This window comes from Epinephelus lanceolatus, chromosome 12 (genome assembly GCF_041903045.1).
Source record: "Epinephelus lanceolatus isolate andai-2023 chromosome 12, ASM4190304v1, whole genome shotgun sequence".
In the NCBI taxonomy this organism is placed as follows: Eukaryota; Metazoa; Chordata; class Actinopteri; order Perciformes; family Serranidae; genus Epinephelus; species Epinephelus lanceolatus.
Window position 1 is genome coordinate 41,937,251 of NC_135745.1, and position 23,611 is coordinate 41,960,861.

The window sequence follows — 23,611 nt, forward strand, 5'->3', positions numbered from 1 at the left end:
CAGGTTTCATGAGAACTTTATTTATACAAAAACAAAATGATTCATGTCTGGTGCTGCTTATACAGTACAGGCCAAAACAACAACACAAGTCCTCAATCAGCTGTTCTTCATTGGAAAGCATTAACACTGGACTGAGGTGACTGTAAAAATGACAACAAAACACAATATGGAAACTGAGCTGTAATCAAAAAATGAAAAAAGGATAATATATGCAAGAGATGAAACCTTATTCAAAATGTTCAAACCAAATCAATCACATCACATCAACACAGTTTCACTCACCAGGAACATAAATACAGCAGGTTGTGAAATGAAGCAGAAGTTTAAAGCTATACAGGAAGTGTATTTTTCAGAATAAGACACTGTACTAATATATAGCAGCATTATATAAGCTAAGCTTCTACAGAAAATACGAGGAGTGACTGAACATCCTGAAATCATCCTGATGACAGATGTGACCTCATTAATCACTCCAGGAGAAGACAGCCAGTGCGCTCACTGCACTCAAAAGAAAATATCGATATCAAGCAGCAAAACTGGACAAATAAAATTTAAACGTTCATATGCCAAAATTCAGCAGTGCTCACAAAGCTTTGAAGCTTTGAAACACATCAACTCAGACCGCCTTAAACCCACAACATTCTCTTTCAGAACAGTAATTACATTCTATAATACGTCAATCATTATAAGGTCTGTGTCACAGCTAGCTATAAAGGACTGCGCTGCTGTAAAGTTCATGCAAAGTTTTTATCACGACTGTTTGTGCTGCTCAATCAAACTTAAAGCTGCACTGGACAAAGATTTTACAAAGATACCAGATGTGTCAGGATGAATTTGGGGGAAATTTGTGTGATGCAGCACAGATGTTGAATATGGAGTCTTGATTTTTCCGTCAGGAGAAACCTACACATATATATGCGACACTAAAAGTTTGTCGAATTTAAGTTGAAATTGAAGGCGTTAAAGAAAATGCAGTCGTGTCAGTGACATTTGAACAAAGTCAGCCTCTGAGCAGCAGCAAGTCCCAAAGCTGAGTTAAATCTCTTTGCCTGGTGCAGCTTTAATGTCTGTCTAAGCCATAAATGATGCCGCTTTTAAAGGTCCAGTGTGTGAGGTTTAGGGGGATTTAGTGGCATCTAGTGGTGAGGATTGCAGATTGCAACCACCTTAAACTTTTGCTTAGAATTTTTTCAGGGAGCTGAATTACCCACAGAGGTCTCCTCCTCTCCAAACTAACAGACCAGGTGATTTAAACACTGAATGAAACAGTTTTACGTTTCAACTCAGTGTTTCTCTGATGCTGATTGGCATGTTGGAGACGGCCCGCTAGCACAGCACCTGCTAAGTTCTGCTCATCTATTTTCTCAGATAACTTAAGATCCAGACATTCAGGAGGTTTTTACCGGGAGCTGAATTAACCTTGGTTGTTTAAACTCGTAAAAACATTGAATAAATGTGTGTTTTTCTGGCGCTCTGGTCTCGGAGGGGCTCCTTACTACGGTGGCCATCGCAAAAACTCAAAAGGCCTTACCTGGAGCCAGTGTTTGCTTTGTCTGTTCAGGGCTACTGTAGAAACATGGTGGTGCAACATGGGGATCTCTGTAGACGAGGACCTGCTCCCTATGTTGATATAAATGGCTCATTCTAAGGTAACAAAAACATAATGATTCTTATTTTCAGGTGATTACACACTAAAGGAAACATACTTATTATATTATATTCCATTTCCAGCAGTATATCCCCTAAATCCTGCACACTGGACCTTTAAGCACCTCAAAGTTTGCTCTAACTTCATCTTCTTGCCACTGTTTTGCATACAGAAACCAGTCTGACGCTGAATTAATCTAATTTTTATTTCCTCACCAGGCGTCTCAGAGACCAGCTGAGACCTGCACCGACCAGATTTCACCTCCCCAGTTTTGGCAGTATGTACAACAACATATGTACATGCAGATAAAAGAGCAATACACGAACTTCAGATCAACATTCATCATCCTTTATCTACCGTTTCTTTTCCTTCCAGTTATCCTGCAAACAAACCTGTAACCATGGTAACTAATCACAGCACAACCTCATGGCGATCTCGCTGAATTTTGGACTCACAAATAATGTAACAAATTCTAAACCTGATTTTTCTTTTTAGAGCATTGGAAATAAAGATTCTCACATTCACGTCAAGTTGTTTAAATCATATCGTTCTTAAAAACTGTCAACAGATGACAGACTGACCAGACTTGAATCAAACACCCTGACATAGATTTAATAAATAACCAGTAGGTATTCTGACGAGTTTTTGGGGTCAGTACCAATACGCATCTCAAGAACTTCTTCTTTTTTAATACGTTCCGGCAATGAAAAATGTCCATCATCGATGTCGACCAATCACAGACCTTCTTCTCTAAATCCGCAGCATTATGAGCTTCCTCCGATGTTCCACCTCCTCTTCATGATCTGATGTCTGGTCTACTTCCTGTAATCCTCTTCTCCTATCCGGGTGGCACCAACCTCCTCCACTGGCCCCTCCCGCTTGGTTTCCATGGCGACCTCAGTGTAGGCGACTGGCTTGTCTGCGGTCGGGGCCTTGATGTGGAGCTCGGCCCCTGCCTCGGCCTCAGCCTCTGCGCCCTCCTGGCCCTCGGCAACGGCTCTCTCCTTCTTCAGTTTGATGCGGAAGGTCTCTTTATTCGGGGCTTTCTTGGCGATGTTCTCCTTCAGCCGCTCGCCGGACTGCTTCAGCCGCTCGCCAGCTTGGTGCATCTTGTCCCTCCGCTCGGGTGGCATGACCTTCTCGCCCAGGTTGTGGAACTTGGTGCCCAGGTTGTCTTTGGTTTTGGTCATGTTCTCCCTTGAGAAGGCAGCCTTCAGGTTCTCTGTGCCCTTCGCCATTGACTTCTTGATGCGGGCCGCTCTCGAGGAGTCAGCCTCCTCCACGCTCAGGTACTCTTCGTCAGAGGAGAGGTCGACTGGGATGTCGTAGGAGTCAGGCTCGATCTCCAGCCCATCCAGGCCAGATCCTTTGGGAGACTTAGTGACGGCCACTGACGGGATCTCGGTCTCACCCTGTGGAGAAGAACAGACAAGACAGAATACAGTCAGCATAACAGGGCTTTCAAACCAGGCGACAACCTCCAGGGCTAAAAAATGAGGCCAACTTGTGAGTTCCAAAAACTGTAGTTCCTCTTATTGCCACTTAAGGCTGGCTCCAAGAGCGGGTCGATCCCCACAGACCCCGTATGTTAAAATGCCCAAATTTAGAGCAGAAATAAACATGTTTACAGCCTGGTACAAAAAACAGTTTTGGTCTCTAAAGCTAATTTACCCATTCATGACAACTGTATGGGGGCTGATTTTTTATATCACTCACCTATTGACATTTTATTAAGGCTTAAAATCAAGGGTGTGACTGCGATAAGTGACAGGCAGGTGCCCTCTGTTGACAAGTCGCTACCACAGTGACATTTGTTAGGCAACGCAGGTACATGGGGTATATCCACCATCCTCCAGATTATACCAGCTACGTACCCATTTACCCAGTAGTACACCCACTTCATCTGCTACTATTACACCACTTGGCTAAGTCGTAGCTGACGCTGTTTCATTGTGTTTTCAGTTAATGTAAGTTAACTTTAACATTTTGGTTGTCTAAAAGTTTTTGTTCAGTGTTTGGTTGTAAAAAAAAAAAACTCTGAGGAGTCGAATGTTCAGTTTTTCCAATAAGTACATTTTGTTTTAATGGTTTTAAGCCTGTGTTACACTGTAAAAACTATCATTAGCATTATCACAGATAACCATAGCTGTAAAAGCACCATGCTAACCAAGCTAGCAGCTAGTGCTGAGGTTGTCCACCCCCTCTTGTCCATTTCTGGAACAAAAAAATCCAAGATGGTGATGGCCACATCTTGAGACTTAAAAATAGGAGTCCAAAAATAAGTGGGTGATGTCATGGTGGCTAGATTTATACAGTCTATGTTCCAAACGGGTCCTGAGAGGAACAGCTGAAGCTGCTACACTCACCATAAAACTTCATACAACTGTGAAAAGACATGAGTACAGTCTGTCTAAAAATGATAACTATGAATACCTTATTGTACAAGCGGCACTGGGAAGCAGCAGCGGGGTCAACGAGGACAATTCACACAGTAACTGGGTAAACCAGGTACATGATGCCCGGTTGCTGAATTAAGCCTACAAGCTCCTATAACTACAACACATAGATATGCTGACCACGTTTCATTTTGCATTGACTCTGCACGCTTTGTGGCAGAATGCAACGCATGACCGTCAACAATTGTTTTGCTGTTCTTTATTTGTCCCTCACTGTCCACCATCACTACAATTAAGCCTGCTTTATTTAGCGCACTGCTCGGCATAATTATTAATGGCACTCCACTGCAGATAAAAGTCCTGAAACTTAAATTATACCAAAGCAAAGTAGGCCTAATTATGCATTATAGTTGATGTAGAGGTAGACAGTGTGCAGCAAAATGGCCTCTATCAGAGTTTTACTATTTTATCTGATGTTTTTGGATTAACATCCTTATGTGTATGTGTCATTTTACTACTGTGGGTGTTTACAGTTATTCTCATTTTAACTCCTTTATGATGAATGATTTTATTTTATTTTAGTGTCATGCCACCTAGTGGCCCATCCCCCATGGGATTATGTGACACCTTTGCAAAACAAAATAACAATATACATTTCATATTCCATTACATAAGTTAAATTTCCAGTTGTGGTGGTCAAGCATTTGCTTGCATCTACTGATACAATGCTCCCTTTCTCATGTCCCAAGCTTTCTCCAAATACTTTGCCAGTCCAAATATTTCTTTTTCAAACAGCCAAGTCAGTCGTTGACAATCATCCGCATTTATCCAATCTACTTTAATCTTTGTACTGAACAATTCCTCGCAGATCTTCCAATAAAAAGGACAGTACAAGACAAAATGATACTCATTTTCTGCTTCTTTAAGGTCACACATTGGGCAGATTCGACTGTCTTCTTCCAACCCTACATACCTCCCGGTTTCAATATGAAGTGGCAATATGCCTGCTCTAATCTGTGCACAGAGTGATCTTTGTTTCTTTGACAGGTTATATATACTGTTGGGTAATTTAATCTACAGCAACGCATCATATTCAATAAGATCATCATATGTTTGTGCTGTAGTGTGGCTGTCCTGTGAGAACCACGTGTCTCTAAAAAGTGAGAGAAACAGCAGTTTTCAGCTTTGTGACTTTTCCAGCTGATGCGAGAGGATTTTTAAAGAGTTTATTTTAGCAACACCTAAAGAAACATCCAGCATCAACACATCTGGAGATACACGCTGTTCACTGGACAGGAAGTGACTAAGGCTGTCAGACAAAGAAGTGTGGTAAAAATTACAATATTTACCTCTGAGATATGGTATGGAGGAGACAGAGAAAGAAGCACAGGATGAAATACACAAGTAAAATACCTCAGTAGCATTTCCGTGTCATATGTATTTTGGCTGTTAAGATGCAAATCAATGGTCGGTTGTATGGTCATATTGGAGTTGTATGGAGTTTTGCATCAGTGTGATAGAGTAGATGTATTTATCAGGATTTGAATTGTTAAATTAGTATTAATATTGAGCAAAGATTTAAGATTTAATCTGTATTTCTCACTCCTCACAGAAAAAAAACACTTAATGCTCTTAACCACAACTAGAGGCCTCTTTTAGTCTCTGTTTTTTCATCTTAAGTGCATAACTACACTCATTTATACTGAGCTGTGAGTGCTGCCAAAATGTGTCTCAGCTGAAAGCCGCACTGAACATGTCCCATTTATCCACTGACAAAGAACTGAAGCCATCAACGTGTTGCTTTCACTACACAGGAAATGTTCCGTTGCAGCTGCTTTTGTCTTTTGCTCTGTGCTTTTTGTTGGTTTGTACACATCAGTATTCCCTTCTTGTAAGCATGTTCCCTCCAACTGTCAGATACTTAGTAAACTCATACAACGGTTTGTATAATATCCTACAAATTAGCACCCTATGAATGATGTTACAGTTACGTACTTAATGTAAAGTTGCGTAGGCTAGGTTTTGGAGAAGAAACATGGTGATGACATACCTTTAAATGACTCAAAGTTGAGACTGTTTTGAACACCTGTCTCCTTATTTTATCTCCCCACAGGACCGCCTCCTCCTTTCCTCCGTCAGCACACTAGCCATGTGATCACAGCCTCCTCAAATACATGGGTTTGAATGGCTCATGATAACATATGTACACATTTAAGTGTGTTACCTTTCGTAGGAAAACGTACTAACAGTGCATGACAACCACCTGCACAGAGTGAAATCACCCTCTCTAGTTGCACCTGTGAAGGCAGGACAGCCTAAACCTTCTTCATTCTTATTACTGTGTTGAAGTCAGTGAGCTCACATCATTTCAAGCATATCTCTGCCAAACTTTAACCAGAGCAGAGGTCCAATCAGTCAGGTTAACTAACAACACCTGTGTGGGTGTGCAGAGCCCTTCACTGCATCACTTAAAGGGATAGTGCACCCAAAAATGTAAATTCAGCCATTATCTACTCACCCATATGCAGATGGAGGCTCAGGTGAAGTTTTAGAGTCCTTACATCACTTGCGGAGATCCAAGGGGAGAGGAGGTAGCAACACAGCTCCACCTAATGGAGGCTGACGATGCCCCAGATTCAAAAACAGAGTTCAAATGACGTTTTTCCAAACAACTTTTTATGTCGGGGCTTCAGGACACTTGGATCACTACGGACGAGCAGTATGGAGATATTTTGTGGTTTCAATTATGTGTTTTTGGACATTTGAATCTGGGGCGCCGTCAGCCTCCATTAGGTGGAGTTGTGTTGCTACCTCCTCTCCCCTTGGATCTCCGCAAGTGATGTGAGGACTCTAAAACTTCACCTGAGCCTCCCTCGGCATATGGGTGAGTAGATAATGGCTGAATTTTCTTTTTTGGGTGCACTATCCCTTTAAAGGAATACTTTCTGGGCATTTAGTCCTGGACCTGTCTTAGCACTAGACACACATAGATTAAACTGACACATGGGATGATGGACAACAAACAGATTTTAGAAAGTGTTAAAATTCTACTGGACTTTAAATCCAAACACAGTTTTCTTCTGAATCTTCATTGCTCTTTAAAGATTTGATGCCTTCACTGATTTGTTAATGAAATGTCACACTGCGCACATCGACATTCACTTCCACAAAGACCTATCACTGTACTGGACACACAGAGATGAAACTGTCTGTCTCTTCTATTCATTATGGATAAATTACTATGCTGTTCGTTGATGCAGGTCCAGATAGAAAACATGATATTCCTCTGAGAGACTCTGTCGGACCTGCAGCCTCTGAAAACACTGGCATCTTCATGAGATCGTGTTTTTCTATTTTTACAGATGAGGAGTAACTGAGACTCCTTCAGACAGGAAGCTGCTGGCAGGAACAACACCCGTAACTCAAGATGGCTGCTAATAATAATGACACCATCTGGTTTTGGAGTGGGACGATGTTGATCTGAAATATAATAACAAGAAATGGATGGATTGCGATGAAATGTGGTTCAGAGATTTATGTTCGTTTACCACAAGTTAAAAGAATGTAATAACTAACCTTACATCAACTTTTTTATGATTTATCACTTCAGCTACTATTTACATTACACTGTACTTTGTTATACTTAAAGCAATACTTAAATCCCCAATTTACCATTTTTATATGTTACTCATCGTGTGTTACCTTGAATTCAGAGAGAAAATGTTATTTTTTTCTTGCATGCCTCTGCAATAAATGAAGAATCCAAAAAGCAGCAAAAATTCTTGATGAATTGAAGTCATAGGGGTCCACATTTCACAGCGGCAAAACTACATCAAATCATCTGTTTACAAACTCTAAAACAACTTGGCCGTATAATCCCAGTCTCATTTATCCAGTCGTATGATCAGTATTTCCCAAACAGAAAACCCTTTCCAACGGGCAGCTGAGCTGAAAGTGAAATTCAATCTACGCTCTCTTCAAAGCCAGACTCCATTGACATAAACAGTAATTTTACCTCACTGAACACAGGAGCTGCTGGTCTGGTGCCACCTCAGTCAGTTGGTTAGTTTGTGTTGTTGTGTGACTTTGGTGAATCTGAAGTAACCGTTTAAAACACCAATCATATGACTGGATAAATGAGACTGGGATTACACTGTTGAGTTATGTGAGAGTTTGTAAGGGGATCTTTTGCTGTTGGGAAACGGGATCGTCTATGACCTCAGTTCATCAAGAATTTCTGCCGTTTTTGGACTCTTCGCTCAGTGTGGAGGCATGCGAAAAAAACAGTGCTCTTCACAAAGTCAGCGTAGCACAGGTCGAGTAAATAATGAATGCCCTTTTGGGGGGTGATGTATTCCTTTAAATTATCTTTTTAAGTTATCTCATGGTAACACAGTAAAGTCTTCATAGTTGCATTCAAGGACGCTTCCAAAGCACGGAAGAAATGTCCGCTTTTTAATGGTAAGACTTATATGTAGTTGACCATCTCATTCAGAGTGCTTACTGCAACATCTGCATCTGCTTACTGCAATTTCAACAAAAACATTTGGTTAGTTTAAAATTCTCACAGCAAAATGTTGTGTTTTACATTGTTTAAGTATTGTGAAGTATTTAAAAGCAGATCGAGACTTTTTTCTCAGGAAAGACTGAAAATATTTGAGTCAATTGGATGAACATGAGTGAACGTGCCAAATCCTAATACAAAAAAACATATTGGATGGTCATGTATTCTTTGATGTTTGTGAATGTTTCTCAATGACCGACTCAAACAAAGCAGCTCCTGGGGGGTCCTTGTCCCAGACCTGCTCCACCTGCTGCGCCCTACAGGTGACTTTGGATGTGAAATCCAATTAATCCTAATTAAACTACGGCCACCTGCAACGATCACACTCATTAATCAGGGAGGAGTCATCAGAGCGTGTCCAGACACTGTGAGTGACACAATAATTACACCGGCAGGGAATGTGGGTCAACACGTATTAATAACCTCAGGTGGTGGAAGAGGAGGAGATGGAGCGAGAGCAGAAAGACAGTTTGATTTCACACACACTAACACATTAATTATGTTAACACACACACACCAACCAGGGTATCACTCACACTCTCCACTGGAGACATTTTCAACCAAAGGAAGATATTTTAAACCCTGAACACACCACTCAATGTTTTACTTGCTAATATTTAAAACTGCAGGAATGTTCTCCAAGGTACCAAATGTTAAAGATATACAATGTGTGCTGCCAACACATTCCCATCCCAGCTCATCAAATTCTGCGGCTTTGTCAGTGGACCTACACATCCAAATATGACACGCTAGGTTAGTTTTGGACGTTTAGGGATGGCGTGGCAATTTACCCTTGTTACATGCATCATCCCTCCATTCATTTACATGCACTTATCTGAGGCCGGATTGCGTGGCAGCTGTCTTTCCAGCTCCTCCTGGGGGACCCAAAGGTGTTCCCAGGCCAGACGAGATATATAATCCCTCAAGTGTGCTCTGGGTCTGCCCCAGGGCCTCCTACCAGTGGGATGTGCCTGGAACACCTCAAATTGGAGGATCCTGATCAGATACCCGAACCATCTCAGCTGACCCCTTTCAACACAAAGGAGCAGCGGCTCTACTCCGAGCTCCCTCCAGATGTCTGAGGTCCTCCCCCTATCTCTAATGCTGAGCCCAGACACCCTACAGAGGAAACTCAATTTAGCTGCTCATCTCATACTTTCTGTCACTACCCAGAGCTCATGACCATAGGTGAGGGTTGGGACGTAGATGGCAGAGATGGGACCAAGTCACACATATGCAAGTCTCAAGTAAGTCTCAAGTCTTAACCTTCAAGTCTCAAATAAGTCCCAGGTCATTTTTTTTTGGGCAAGTCAAGTCAAGTCAAGTCAAGTCAAGTCCAAGTCAAGTCACCTTATTATTGTAATTTTACCTGCAGAATCTGATCTTAGCTATATATACACCCCATTAACTCAGCTGTTAACCCAAATCAACTTCATATGCTGTTTTTAACTAAAAGTTACTTCATTTTAAAATCCTATTTATTTCATGTACTGTTTTAACATATTTATTCCATTTTAAATTATATTTACTTACTTTGCTAAGTTTTAAACCCATATTTATGATCTGTTTTTAAGCAATATCTACTTTGTTTACTAGTGTTAGCATGTAATAAAAAAAAAACTTTACTTCATTTAGTTCATCTCAAACAGTATTCATTTAACTTTACAAACTAAGTTACTTGGGTTACTCAGTTTTAACCAAATTTTAGGTGACTTCATCGCCGCAATGTTTACTTTGCAGGGACGACCCCCATGCGCGCGCCTGCACACACACACACACACACACACACACACACTAACCAAGGCAGCGGCCAAAATCACCCATTTAGCTCATTTAACCCTGTGTTGCTCGTTCATAAAACATCCAGCCGGTCTTGTGATGAACCGGTCGCAATGTTCGCTCACGTTTTCTGGGGTTAATGTTAGCAAATAAATTAGAAAACAAGTTCCACCTTTTATTTTTTGTCAAATCAAGTCACAAATCATCAAAACAGCGACTCAAGTCAACTCAAGTCCAAGTCACAATGACTCGAGTCCCCATCTCTGGTAGATGGAGCAGTAAATTGAAGGCTTTGTCTTCCTGCTCAGCTCGTTCTTCACCATGATGGTCTGGCACAGTACCCACGTCACTGCAGCAAAGTGCCAAACCGCAGATCCGTCTTATGCTCCGTTCTACCCTCGCTCGTGAACAAGACCCTGAGATACCTGAACTTCTTTGCTTGGGGCAGTAACTCTCTCCCAACCCATGCATTCTGCATGTATTATGTCTTTTCAGAATACGCTTCCGTCTTCACAGGAAATGTACAGTTTCATATCTTTTTGTTTACTTCTTTAAGTTTAGTCAACAAAAGCATGTGGTTAGGTTTAGAAAAAAAGATCACTGTTTAAATCAGGACAGTTGTTAATATCGTAATGTCCCATCACATTACATACGTCACTAGCGTAGCTTGCTAAACATACTAGCACACTACATTCATAAAATAACTCCACTAACTTTCAGTTTCACACGGGAAATGAACAGTGGGCTCCCAGGTGAAAGTCAGTTTGTTGGACCTGTCTACCTGCTCTCCCAGCCTACCGAAATGGAATTTCTTGTTCTTTGCACTACAGTAGTTGCTGGCGGCGTCACAAATCGCCACTGCCCAGTGCTTAGCATACTGCCACAAATAGTGCCTCTGTGAGTCTGTGTCTGACGCTGAGGCGCCACTAATTAACAAGCTGGGTTGTTGACCACTCATCAGAAACAGCTGCTGCCTGGTGCATATCATACCACCACAAAGGGTGCCTCTTTGCGTCGTTGTCTGATGCCGAGATCCACTGAGAAAGTGGCAACGTTTGACGAGTTAGCAGTGAGAATAGGCAGCCCAGAACGGACAAACTAAACACTGGCTCTAGATAGGGCTATTTGCGTTTTCGTGTCGGCCGCAGTTAGAAGCCTCTGCAACAAGCAGCGTCGAAATAACACCATTTTTTCTCCTTTATTCAGTTCTTTTTTACCATTTTTAATCACATGGTTGGTTTGTTGTGGAAGATAAAGGATAATTTCCCCCCCAGTAAAAACCAATCCTTACATCTAGATGCCACTAAATCTCCCTAAACCTTATACACCGTTCTTTTAAGAAGAAGGAGAATGTCCTTAACATACACAGGAACACTTCATCAATCAGTTCGTCACAAATATTCAACATCAGCACATCTGGAGATACATGGTTATCACTGGACAGGAAAGGGAGGAACAAGTGTCGTGTAATGTTATAGAGATGTTCTCTGAGTGACCTCTTGTTTCAATTGTGTTTATGCCTGTGGGAAGTTTAAGTCATAAACTTGTCATTGCTCAGCTTCTCTCATTCCCACACTGCAGAAATATCACAAACTAAAACTCATTAACTCCTCTGAAATGACACACTGTCCTCTAATGTCCGGTGTTGTGAACAACAGACGAGGCAGAGAGGCCCTGGGTGTAAACCAGCAGACATTTATCTTTTTCTTATTACTGCCCCGGCCTTCATTATTCAGCCGCTGGCGACAACCGTCTCTAACAAACCGCCTGTTGCTTCCTGGTTAAATGACCGCAGCTGAAGCTCTATATTAGGAGATGAACGGAGGCCTCAGAATAACCAACAGCACATCAGTCATGAGGAAACTCAACACTGCGACTGTCTCCTCTGCAGGCAGGATGGAGAGAAAGCCTGAGCCGCCCTGGACCAGACTGAGCTAAACCTGGACTTAGAGTACAGAAATACAAAGAGCATACAGAGGAAGTGTCTGTTGTAGCTACGGACACAAACCAGGCTGCAGGAGCTAAACTCTGGTTTGCTTATCTGTGGGCCAAGACAAGAGAACTATAATAAGTTTGAGCTAGCTGGTGTGATAGCCACAGCAGAAGTGTATCTATGTCCCACAGCTTAATATCCTCTTAATATGACTCATTAAAGAAACCATTCAAAAGGGTTTATGTTCTCAGGGATGATCTTTTTCCCTAAGTCAAATGTTACGTGGCACAATAAGTTGAAATCACCTGCCTACAGCTTACAGACAGTACTCTTTCCAAGGTCATCGAGACTTTCACCAACACTTTGCCCCCTCCCTCAGCATCTTTATGTGACGCACAGTAAACCCTGTGCATTTTGTGATGCACGGGGCACTCTGTAATGTGTCTCTGTGATGCTCAGGGCACCCTATAGCACTCTCTATGTGATGCACACAGTAACATCTCTATGTGATGCACAGGTCAGTCTTTAGCTTCTCTATGTGATGCACAGGGCATTCTATAATGTCCCAGTGTGCCACACAGGGAGCTGTGTAACCTCTCTATGTGACGCACAGGGCACCCTTTAGCGTCTCTGTGTGATGCACATGGCACTCTGTAACCTCTCTATGTGACGCACAGGGCACTCTATAATGTCCCAGTGTGCCACACAGGGCACCCCTTAGCATCTCCATGTGACACACAGGGCACCCTTTAGAGTCTCTGTGTGATGCATGTGGCACTCTGTAACATCTCTATGTGATGCACAGGGCACCCCTTAGCATCTCTATGTGACACACAGGGCACCCTTTAGAGTCTCTGTGTGATGCATGTGGCACTCTGTAACATCTCTATGTGACGCACAGGGCACCCCTTAGCATCTCCATGTGACACACAGGGCACCCTTTAGAGTCTCTGTGTGATGCATGTGGCACTCTGTAACATCTCTATGTGATGCACAGGGCACCCCTTAGAGTCTCTGTGTGATGCATGTGGCACTCTGTAGCATCTGTATGTGACACACAGGGCACCCTTTAGAGTCTCTGTGTGATGCATGTGGCACTCTGTAACATCTCTATGTGACACACAGGGCACTGTGTAACGTCTCTATGTGATGAACAGGGCACCCCTTAGCATCTCTATGTGACACACAGGGCACTGTGTAACATCTCTATGTGACACACAGGGCACCCTTTAGAGTCTCTGTGTGATGCATGTGACACTCTGTAACATCTCTATGTGACGCACAGGGCACCCCTTAGCATCTCTATGTGACACACAGGGCACCCTTTAGAGTCTCTGTGTGATGCATGTGGCACTCTGTAACATCTCTATGTGACACACAGGGCACTGTGTAACGTCTCTATGTGATGAACAGGGCACCCCTTAGCATCTCTATGTGACACACAGGGCACTGTGTAACATCTCTATGTGACACACAGGGCACCCTTTAGAGTCTCTGTGTGATGCATGTGACACTCTGTAACATCTCTATGTGACGCACAGGGCACCCCTTAGCATCTCTATGTGACACACAGGGCACCCTTTAGAGTCTCTGTGTGATGCATGTGGCACTCTGTAACATCTCTATGTGACACACAGGGCACCCCTTAGCATCTCCATGTGACACACAGGGCACCCTTTAGAGTCTCTGTGTGATGCATGTGGCACTCTGTAACATCTCTATGTGATGCACAGGGCACCCCTTAGAGTCTCTGTGTGATGCATGTGGCACTCTGTAGCATCTCTATGTGACACACAGGGCACTCTATAATGTCCCAGTGTGCCACACAGGGCACCCCTTAGCATCTCTATGTGACACACAGGGCACTGTGTAACATCTCTATGTGACACACAGGACACCCCTTAGCATCTCTATGTGACGCACAGTGCACTGTGTAACATCTCTATGTGACACACAGGACACTGTGTAACATCTCTATGTGACACACAGAACACTGTGTAACATCTCTATGTGACGCACAGGGCACCCCTTAGCATCTCTATGTGACACACAGGGCACTGTGTAACATCTCTATGTGACACACAGGGCACCCCTTAGCATCTCTATGTGACACACAGGGCACTGTGTAACGTCTCTATGTGACACACAGGGCACTGTGTAACATCTCTATGTGACGCACAGGGCACCCCTTAGCATCTCTATGTGACACACAGGGCACTGTGTAACGTCTCTATGTGACGCACAGGGCACCCCTTAGCATCTCTATGTGACACACAGGGCACTGTGTAACGTCTCTATGTGACGCACAGGGCACCCCTTAGCATCTCTATGTGACACACAGGGCACTGTGTAACATCTCTATGTGACGCACAGGGCACCCTTTAGCAGTCTATGTGATGCGGAGGGCACTCTAACGTCTCTGTGTGAGTCTCTGACGCTGATTCAACGTGCTGAAATGGACGGAAAAAAGTTGACAAGGGCCAAGAGGGTCAATGGCGCGGGACACACCACATAGACTATGGCAACAGACTCCCAACACTGACGGATGACTGACTGTCGGTTTGGTGTGTCACGCCCTGAGACCCCGCCCTCACATTTGGGGACAAGACAGTTTTGTTGTCTTTAAACATTGATAGCTCCACAGTGGCTGAGCAGATTTCTACCATTTAAACTGCATTTGAAATGTTCATATCCCGTCATTCTTTGTGAGTCGCAAAACAACTTACTCACTTACTGACTCTTAACCTCGCTGTTATCTGTAACAAAATAAAACCCACATCTATTTGATGAACTGACATCCTTCTGTCCTGATGTGCAAAGAGAAAGACAAAAGCCTCCACAGGGTGGGCGCCAGAGAGATGAAGGGGAGGCAAAGATCCTGCAGGATGTATTTGAGTAAAATCGTACTCCTTCCTAAATTCCTAACCCAGTCAAATGTGAACATACAGACATGAAACACAAATTAATCAGTGTGATTTTCACTTCCAGAGGATATCAGTATTTCTGATACCCTTCAATAATAAATCCAAAAAGACAAAGTTTCCTTCAGTATCAAAGCTGACAGCTTTTACGGGATCTTACTGATATTTCTTACTTTACTGGAACTTTAAAGCTGCACTAATCAAAAAGTTTTTATATTCATAATGTTTATTAACACAGTTAGTGACTATCTGTGAACATAGCGGAGCCTTTAGCAGCTAAAGAGATAGAGATTTCGCTCAGGAGTTGGTGGAGACCAAAAACAGAGCTAATAAAGATAGAATACTGGACTGAAATTCACTCCAAATAAATGTTACTGTGAGATGATATGTTACCTATTACAGCTTAATAAGACATACAGTTTGTCAGTGTTTTGTCCAATAAGTTAATTAATGTAGCTTTAATTTTACTTTTCCTTAGATTACGTTATTTGTCTTAGTTTGTCTGGCATTATTATCTTGTTTTATCTATATTTTATATTTTTGTTTTATCTTCCATTATCTTTAGTTTAAGGTGTTTTAAGCGGCAGTGCTTGCAGCAGCAGCAGCAGCAGCAGCAGCAGCAGAACCCCCCCTTCTCTCTCTTTATATTGACCCTTGTGATAAGCTGCCATGTCAGACCCTGATTCTGGTTGACAGCAATTTATAGCGTGTCCCCGATGGCAGTGAAGCTGAATGCTGCATGTGGTCCCAGAATAGGTCTCTCTGTCACAGATCCACAGCAGCTGTTAGCAGCACATAGCGGCCCGGTTACTATTCTGAAGTATGGACGTTAAGGAGGGCAGAGGCTCCCTTAAATACGGACTGCTGAACGTCTCTCTGCAGAGCCATAAAGACGACTGTTTATCCCGTAATGGTCTGAATGCTTTTTCAGAAGCTTTTCCTGCTAGATAAGAAGAAAAGTTTGAGGGAAAACTGAACCAGAATGTCACTTAGATGTGTAAATGTAAAGATAACAGGCACAAACTATAACTTAAAGTGCGTATTTTAGTATCTTGGTCTGCTGGTCACTATAAAACTGAATCCCTTCATTATCAGCTTTAACATTCTCTTTATCTACCCCTTAATTTTAATGTAATTTCAATTGCATTTTAAGGGGATAATTAAAGGTAAACATGAGAGACTGCTATACATTATTATATTTTATTATATTGAATTTCCCATTATATTACATATAATGGGAAATTCAGGATAACTTTCAAGATATTTGGTCGATTTTAATGGATTTTTATCCCTCAAACCTTTTCTTTCAAATCCAGAGGATAATCCAGCAAAAACTCCTTAATATATCTCAATATGTAATTACTTTGGCTATTAATTAATACATAGGTGTAGATTTCAGGGGGAAACAGAGAACACACTCTCCTCAGTATTTAGAGTGTACATTTCTGCCCCCCAATAAAAATAGAAGAGTAGCAGAGCATCTTAATTTTGACCAAATTAAAGACACTAACATCACACATTGATGCACAAAATGCAAAAAAATGGTGCATAAAAATTCACCAGAGGAAGGAAATTAAGAGTCTGATGCTTACATTTTTCTGGTTGAGGACTAAACCTCCCGTTTGATTTGTATTCTCCCCAATTGTTGAAACAAAACCCACACCCTTAACACTAAAAGTGGAGTAAAGCCCTGATTGTCTGTTTTGTTGTACACATGATTGCTGTCTGCATCTCAAATTGCCCCTTGGTGACATTAAAGTTCACCTTACCTTACCTGATCTCCTGTTACGGCACACACTGGGGGGGTGTGTGGGGCTTATTTAAATCCATTCCTTATTAATGGTTGGTATGTTTAATTTGTGAATTGTGAATGAATTGAAGTTATTTAAAGGGGCTGTTCTTTTTAAATGTTCCATTATGTGTATAACTGCTGCACAATATCCATAATGTCACCAGCAAACTAAATAAAGATATTTAGTTTTTGCAGAGCTAGGTTAGTTTCCATCTTTTTTTTTAAATCAGTAATTTGTTGCCTATGATCAAAAATAATTCCTTTAAAATATGCTTCTAATTTGTGTAATTTACAGCAGTGTTCATTTCATTGACAAAATCTATGAAAATTTTCCATCAACAACCTTTTTTCATGAACGAAAATGAGACAATGACGAGCTAAAAATAGATCTTAAAAAACAAAAACGACAAGACAAGAAGAGACGTGACAAAAGTGTTTGTGGTGGACAATCGGACAAGAACGGCCGTGCTTGGGATTATCTTCAAATGTTGCATGAGCGTCAGGCTGGTGACGGCTTAAACGCATTTCAAGGCACGAAGCATCATTAAAACAAGAATCGTGGCCATAGAATTTTCCATGATGAAAAACGACACGATTACAAGCTTAAAATAGATCTTGATAATAAAAACTGAGACAAAATCCATGTTTCATTTTCGTTGACGAGACATGACGAAAATGTTAGTAGTGGACTATCAGACGTTGAAAGCCAAGAACGGCCGTGCTTGTAATTATCTTCAAATGCCGCATGAGCATCAGGCGGGTAAACTCCAGTAAATAGTCTGCACCCGGATGTTTTACTAGCCAGCAAAGACACCCAGAGCGGAGCAGCGTCAGCCGTTGGTGTGAGTTGTGAGCTGTAATTCAGCAGTAAATAATCAGCCGTGTGTGTCTGACTGTGGATGGTGGAGCTGCTGAATGGATTTGTGGAGTTTGTTAGTTGCAGCGGTGGCTGTTAGCAGCTAGTTCCGCTCGCAGCCTTCACAGCTTCACCCCGCAGGACTCCACTCAGTCCGGACTGGAGAAGGTTTGTGGGTTGATGGTGTTTGACAGGCAGGTAGGAGGCTCAGTTATCTGTGAGTGTAGCTGTGTTGTAAGTAAATAGTAACTCAGATCAGTTTCCTCTGACAGAGATGAAAGTTTAGTTTGAATCACCAACTCTGTGAGAGGACACCAGTTTAAACCTCCAGACTAACATGTTGCACATGAAGAAACAAGTTATGTTTCTGCTTCTTAACAGTCACATGGATAAGTCAGAGTTTGGACTCATTTTTGATGTTTGAATGAGATGTGTTGTTATTATAGAGAAAAACATGATGACGTGATGGTGAAAATGTTGCCCTTCACACGAGAGAAAGAAGAGAGTAAATTAAGTAATGTGAGAACATAAGTCTCCAGAGGATAAATGATTAACTTAAGAAAACTACATCTAACTAAACTAGAACAAACATATTGACCACCAGTTTGTTGTAAGCTGGAGTTCTGTCCTTTCCCAGGTTCGTGTATGTCATGTAATTTGATTACACCCACATTTGCTGAGGGATATGAACCTTGTGTGCAAAATATTATCTGAAATTTTAAAGCTATTAAAACATAGCTTTGACACAGGGCCTCTCTGCAAGACAAGACTTCAAGATTGAGTACAAATGCACAAGTTAAGTTTTCATTGTGCTTTAATGGATGCAATTTAGCAAAACCTCCAGACTGAATGTTTCTGATTGAGGCTGCAGCTCACATTTTGACACCATCCTCCTCTTATCTGACCAAAGCTGCTTTCATACAGCCTGCAGCAACGTACAGAGTGTCTTTGATCACTGTTAAAAATCCTCAGAGTTCAGAGAAACGTCTTTCTCTGCCTGCCATCAGACCAGCTGCTCCCACAGAAGATCCTACAGCACTCCAATTTAGTGCTATTATAAAGTCTGTCCATCTCTGTAACGACGACAGCCTCCTCAATCAGCACAAGCGCCTCAAAGTATTCTCAGTCTCTGTGCAATTTTAAAGGACGTATCGTGTGTCTATTTGAAGAGAAGACGCCTCGTTTGGTTTATTTTTCGACCCTTCACTTTGCGAGACGACGCAACAGGAATATCTGTTCATGCAAATGTTGATTTTTTATGACGCTCAGATGGTTGTGTTCAGTGGAGCGTTTCAGATTACCACTAACAAGCGAATCATCTCGTTCTCACCTGACCTGATTAAGGTCGTTTGCACTTGTGCCCTCTCAACATAATGAGGATGCTTTTCTATAAATTGCCAGTGTTTCAGAGTGGAGGGCTCTTCAGTGTTGAACTTAAAGGACTCTTCATTTCCTCACATCCCGGCTCGGCCCTCTCACTGCGTCCACCGCTTAATGAATTGAGTCAGACTTCATTTCAGTTAAGATCTCGCTGCTTGGCACACAGAGTTTGTGCCGCCTGAGGGAATGAAACTACTTTATTTTTTTGTAAGTACTTAATTATGCTCCAGTTCCTCGTTAACGGAAACCTGGATGGGACCCTGGGTCTGATAATCCAGAGTGGAGTTTAGTTGGCTGAGTTTAGATTCTTGTTTGACTTTTGACGGCATTTTTAAAAACTGTCCTCACTGTTAAAGGCCATAGAAAGCTATTCTCTCAGCCATCTTCTTAGTGTGAGCGGCAGTTTCTTCATAAAACTTTCTCCGCTTGGGTCCTGACCTTTGAATCCGCCCACTCAACTGAGCAAGCACGTGCACACATAAACCTCGAAGGGTGCTTGAGCCCATGCCCTTTTTGCCTCGCATAGAAAAGTGCACTTTTTCTGTAGGTCCTTTTTTTTTTTTTGCCTTGTCGTGCACAGCCTGCTCTCCCTGCCCTGCCGAACAGATGTTGATTGAAACAAAATATCAGACAGGGAGATCAGTGATCGGAAGCCCTGGGTGATGCCCCTCCCATACCGCATCTAACGTTATAAGCATTTCTGTGTAAAGCGAAATTTATTTCTGGATGCGCATTCAGCACCAGTAGCCTGGTCCAGTCGTGACTTGTGAGTCGTGAAAGTGACTTTAATTGTTGTTGTTTTTTTTTTTTTTTAAATCTAACACCAATAATATTTTCAGTAGTTTTGGAGGGAGGGATAAAGGAATGTTAAATGTTAAAATCTTTATCTTAAACTATTTATTTTAAATATGTATATATATATATATATATATATATATATATATATTATTTTTATTTATTTTATCTTGAAGTGAAGGAAGTTGAAGCATTTTTTATATATTTGGAGGGAAGGAATGAAGGAATGTTCAATGTTAAAATCTTCATCTTAAACCAATTTTAAAAAACAAAATAAAAAAAGTTTTTTATTGCTTCTCTTGTGTCTAAATTCCAAGATGTCTTCCAAATCTCGGTATTATGATATGACTAGAATTATATTAAAGGGCCAGTGAGCAGTTTCTGGCGACATCTGCTGGTCAACCAGTGTATTGCAACTCTTCCCATAGGGTTTCAATAGAGTGCCGAAGTCACGCCCCTTCCGGTAGAGCTCATGGGACCTTAGATCGGAAAAAATATGAATGGCAGTGAATGAGGAGAGCAATATTATCTTTTGTTCCCGTTTGAGTTGCGACATGAAATCAAAGTATGTTGTTAATGAATTTAAAACATAAGGTCAAGAAAGTCATACTTTGTGGTAAAACTGTTGAGATATAAGCTTTTTAATTAGAAAGACTCAAGAGTACACAGGAGGAGGTCGCGTATGTGATGTCATAGCTTTCGCTCGCTTCCTGCAGCTTGGCCTCCCCGCTGAAATTCCACTGTTTTATGATTAATCGATTTATGATTGAAGATGTCTGTGTGTTTTGTGCCAGGTTGCAGTCACTCCAAGCTGCAGGAAGTGAGCGAAAGCTATGACGTCACATACGCGACCGCCTCCTGTGTAGTTTTTCTAATTACGTTTTTTTCCAAAGCTTATATCTCAACAGTTTTACCACAAAGTATGACTTTCTTGACCTTAAAATTTATGTTTTAAATTCATTAACGACATATTTGGATTTTATGTCACAACTCAAACGGGACCAAAAGATAATATTTCTCTCCTCATTCACTGCCATTCATATTTTTTCCGATCTAAGGTCCCATGAGCTTCACCGGAAGGGGCGTGACTTTGGCACTCTATAGGGATTCTGGAACAACATGGTGGCATCCACGAAATTTGACCGGCGCTTCTGGGTATATAAAACGACTCATTCTGAGATAAAGGAGAATGCAGAAATGATCACTTCTGATGAATTATGCACTATTTTATTACACTTATGAATATTATATTCAGTTTCCACAAAAAAAACCCAAACATTATATTTAACGTTATATTAAGAGCATTTTATTTTCACCACTAGATGCCGCCAGAAACTGCTGACTGGCCCTTTAAACTAATCTGTTGGTGATAATTTCTTTGCACAAAGATTTAAAAAGCCACATACTAGGGTATGCTGCTAGGGTGTTAGCTAGCTATTTATGACTAGTAGCCTACTTTATCAATTTATATTACATATATTACCCAGTGCCCTTTTCTGCCTTTGAGCCCCTGCCCCTCTATTAGCCTGTGCACGGCCCTGCCACTGAGTTCGCGTTGACTGATTCATCTGGCATCGTGATGTCAAACAGCTGTTTCTCAGTTAGAATTTAAAAAAAAAAACAACAACCAAAGAGAGACAAATAATTAAAGCTACAGTTGGTAACTTTTTTTTTTTAAATAACTTTTTGTATTTGCTGAAACTGTCCCTATATTACACAGCACTAAATGAGACAGCTAGGCATACCTTTCTGTCTCCTTTCTAATGGCCTTACTGCATCAACATTTCATTAAAAAATGGTTCAGAAAACATTTGAGGCGAGAAATAAGTGATGCAGTAACAGGGGAAAATGTAATCCCCCTCCTCGACAGAAATAAGAACACAGTGTCAGACTGAAGGTGGAAACGGAGTGTAACAAGCTGACAATTCTTTCTCATATCAGGTGACAACTTTCTGCTAAAGTTACAGCAATGATAGTTATTTCATATTAAAGATTTCTGGCTCTGTTGGACAAAGATGATGTCATGTAGTGTATCAGCGTCACTTAAATGAAAATGTGACCAGTTTGTTTGGTTGTCTGCTATGCTGACAGGCGACTGATCAAACCACGCCCACACAGTCTTTATGACTTTTTGACTATTAAACTATCAACACTGATTGTTCCTTATTTGAAAAATGTATATTTAATATTTTCAACAAACAGCAAGATTTGAAACCAAATCTCCAGGAGCTTTATTGAAATTTGAAGCCAACTGGCTCTCCCCCTGAATATTACACTTCTAATCAATAAATTTGGAGCTCAACCTTTTAAACCTGTGACCTCTTAAAACAAAGCTTTGTCTACATGAAACCTGCGTCACAGGTTAAAGACTTAATTATTTTATCTATACTTTACTCATTTTTGGGGCCGGAGTATGTGCCATTATATCATAAAGCAAAAAAATATTTCTGAGTGTTATTTTGTGTATCCAGAATGTGTGTTTCTGCTTCTCCATCCAGACAAACCTCTCAGATTTATCCTGGGAGCACCCACGTTGGAAATTACTGGATTAATCAATCAAATGTTGTTAGTCTTTTTCTTTTTTGTAAAACAAAAAAAGCAATTTATGAAGAACAAAAAATAGTTTATCAATCTCAAGATTGTTAAAATACTTGAAGTACCACACGGCTGCAGTTGAATAACTGCTGTATTTGTCTATTGTTGTTTGTTTCTTCTTTACTATACTTTATTTGCTGTACGCTAAATTTAAGAGCGTCTTTATGCCTTCAGTCATCGTGGAAAAAGGTTGAAGCAAATTCTCACATTCATGTTTTAGACATGAAATTTTATTAAAACAATTAATTGTTAGCCAAAACTGCTTTGATTTGCCATCACTTGAGTAAGTGTTTCACATTGAAAAATACTGTATAAAGTTTTTGAAACCCTGAAAAACAAATTATCCAGACATTTTAAACACGATACACTCGATGATCAAACCTCGGCTTACCTGATAGATGACAACGCGGAACTTGTTGCGGGTGAGCAGCTCATCCTGCGTCGATTCAACCTTCTTGACGCGGACGTTTTGCTTCTCAACGCGTGTCCGGACCTCCTTGACGTTGGCGCTGACCTTGCGGGTCTTCTGCAGGAGCTTCTCCACTGTGCCACTGGTGTCGGTGTGGTCCTTGGCCAGTTTGAGGACGTCGCCCTGGATGGTCTTGATGTTGTTCTCCAGGTCCAGCTGACGCTCCTCCATACGCTGCTGGCAGGACTGGACGTTATCGATGATGCCGGCCACACGCTCCAGCAAAGACAGGATGGTCAGGGCACTGATGGGATTCCCTGCCTCGTCCTCCACCCCGATGATCTCCAGCTTCTCCTGGACGCCCGCCGTGCGATACTTGTGCTGATCCATTGCAGGGTTTTGATGATTAGGGAAGATCTCTCACTTTGAATTTGTTGCTTAAAAGTTGCAGATGTGTGGTTTAGTTTGGGGAAGGGGACCAGGACCGATGGAGTTACCAGCAGGGAGACCGGAGAGTGGCAACACCCAACCGCTGTGACCCAA

General features: G+C 41.6%; 1 protein-coding gene across 1 annotated transcript; it reads right to left on the minus strand.

The window, feature by feature from the left end:
- On the minus strand, positions 1 to 23,611 carry cavin4a (caveolae associated protein 4a). The gene is made up of 2 exons (XM_033650750.2): positions 23,051 to 23,611; positions 1 to 3,060 (listed from the first exon to the last, which is right to left on the minus strand). The coding sequence occupies exons 1-2, from the start codon at positions 23,456 to 23,458 to the stop codon at positions 2,464 to 2,466; spliced, it is 1,005 nt and encodes a 334-aa protein (XP_033506641.1). The 5' UTR covers positions 23,459 to 23,611; the 3' UTR covers positions 1 to 2,463.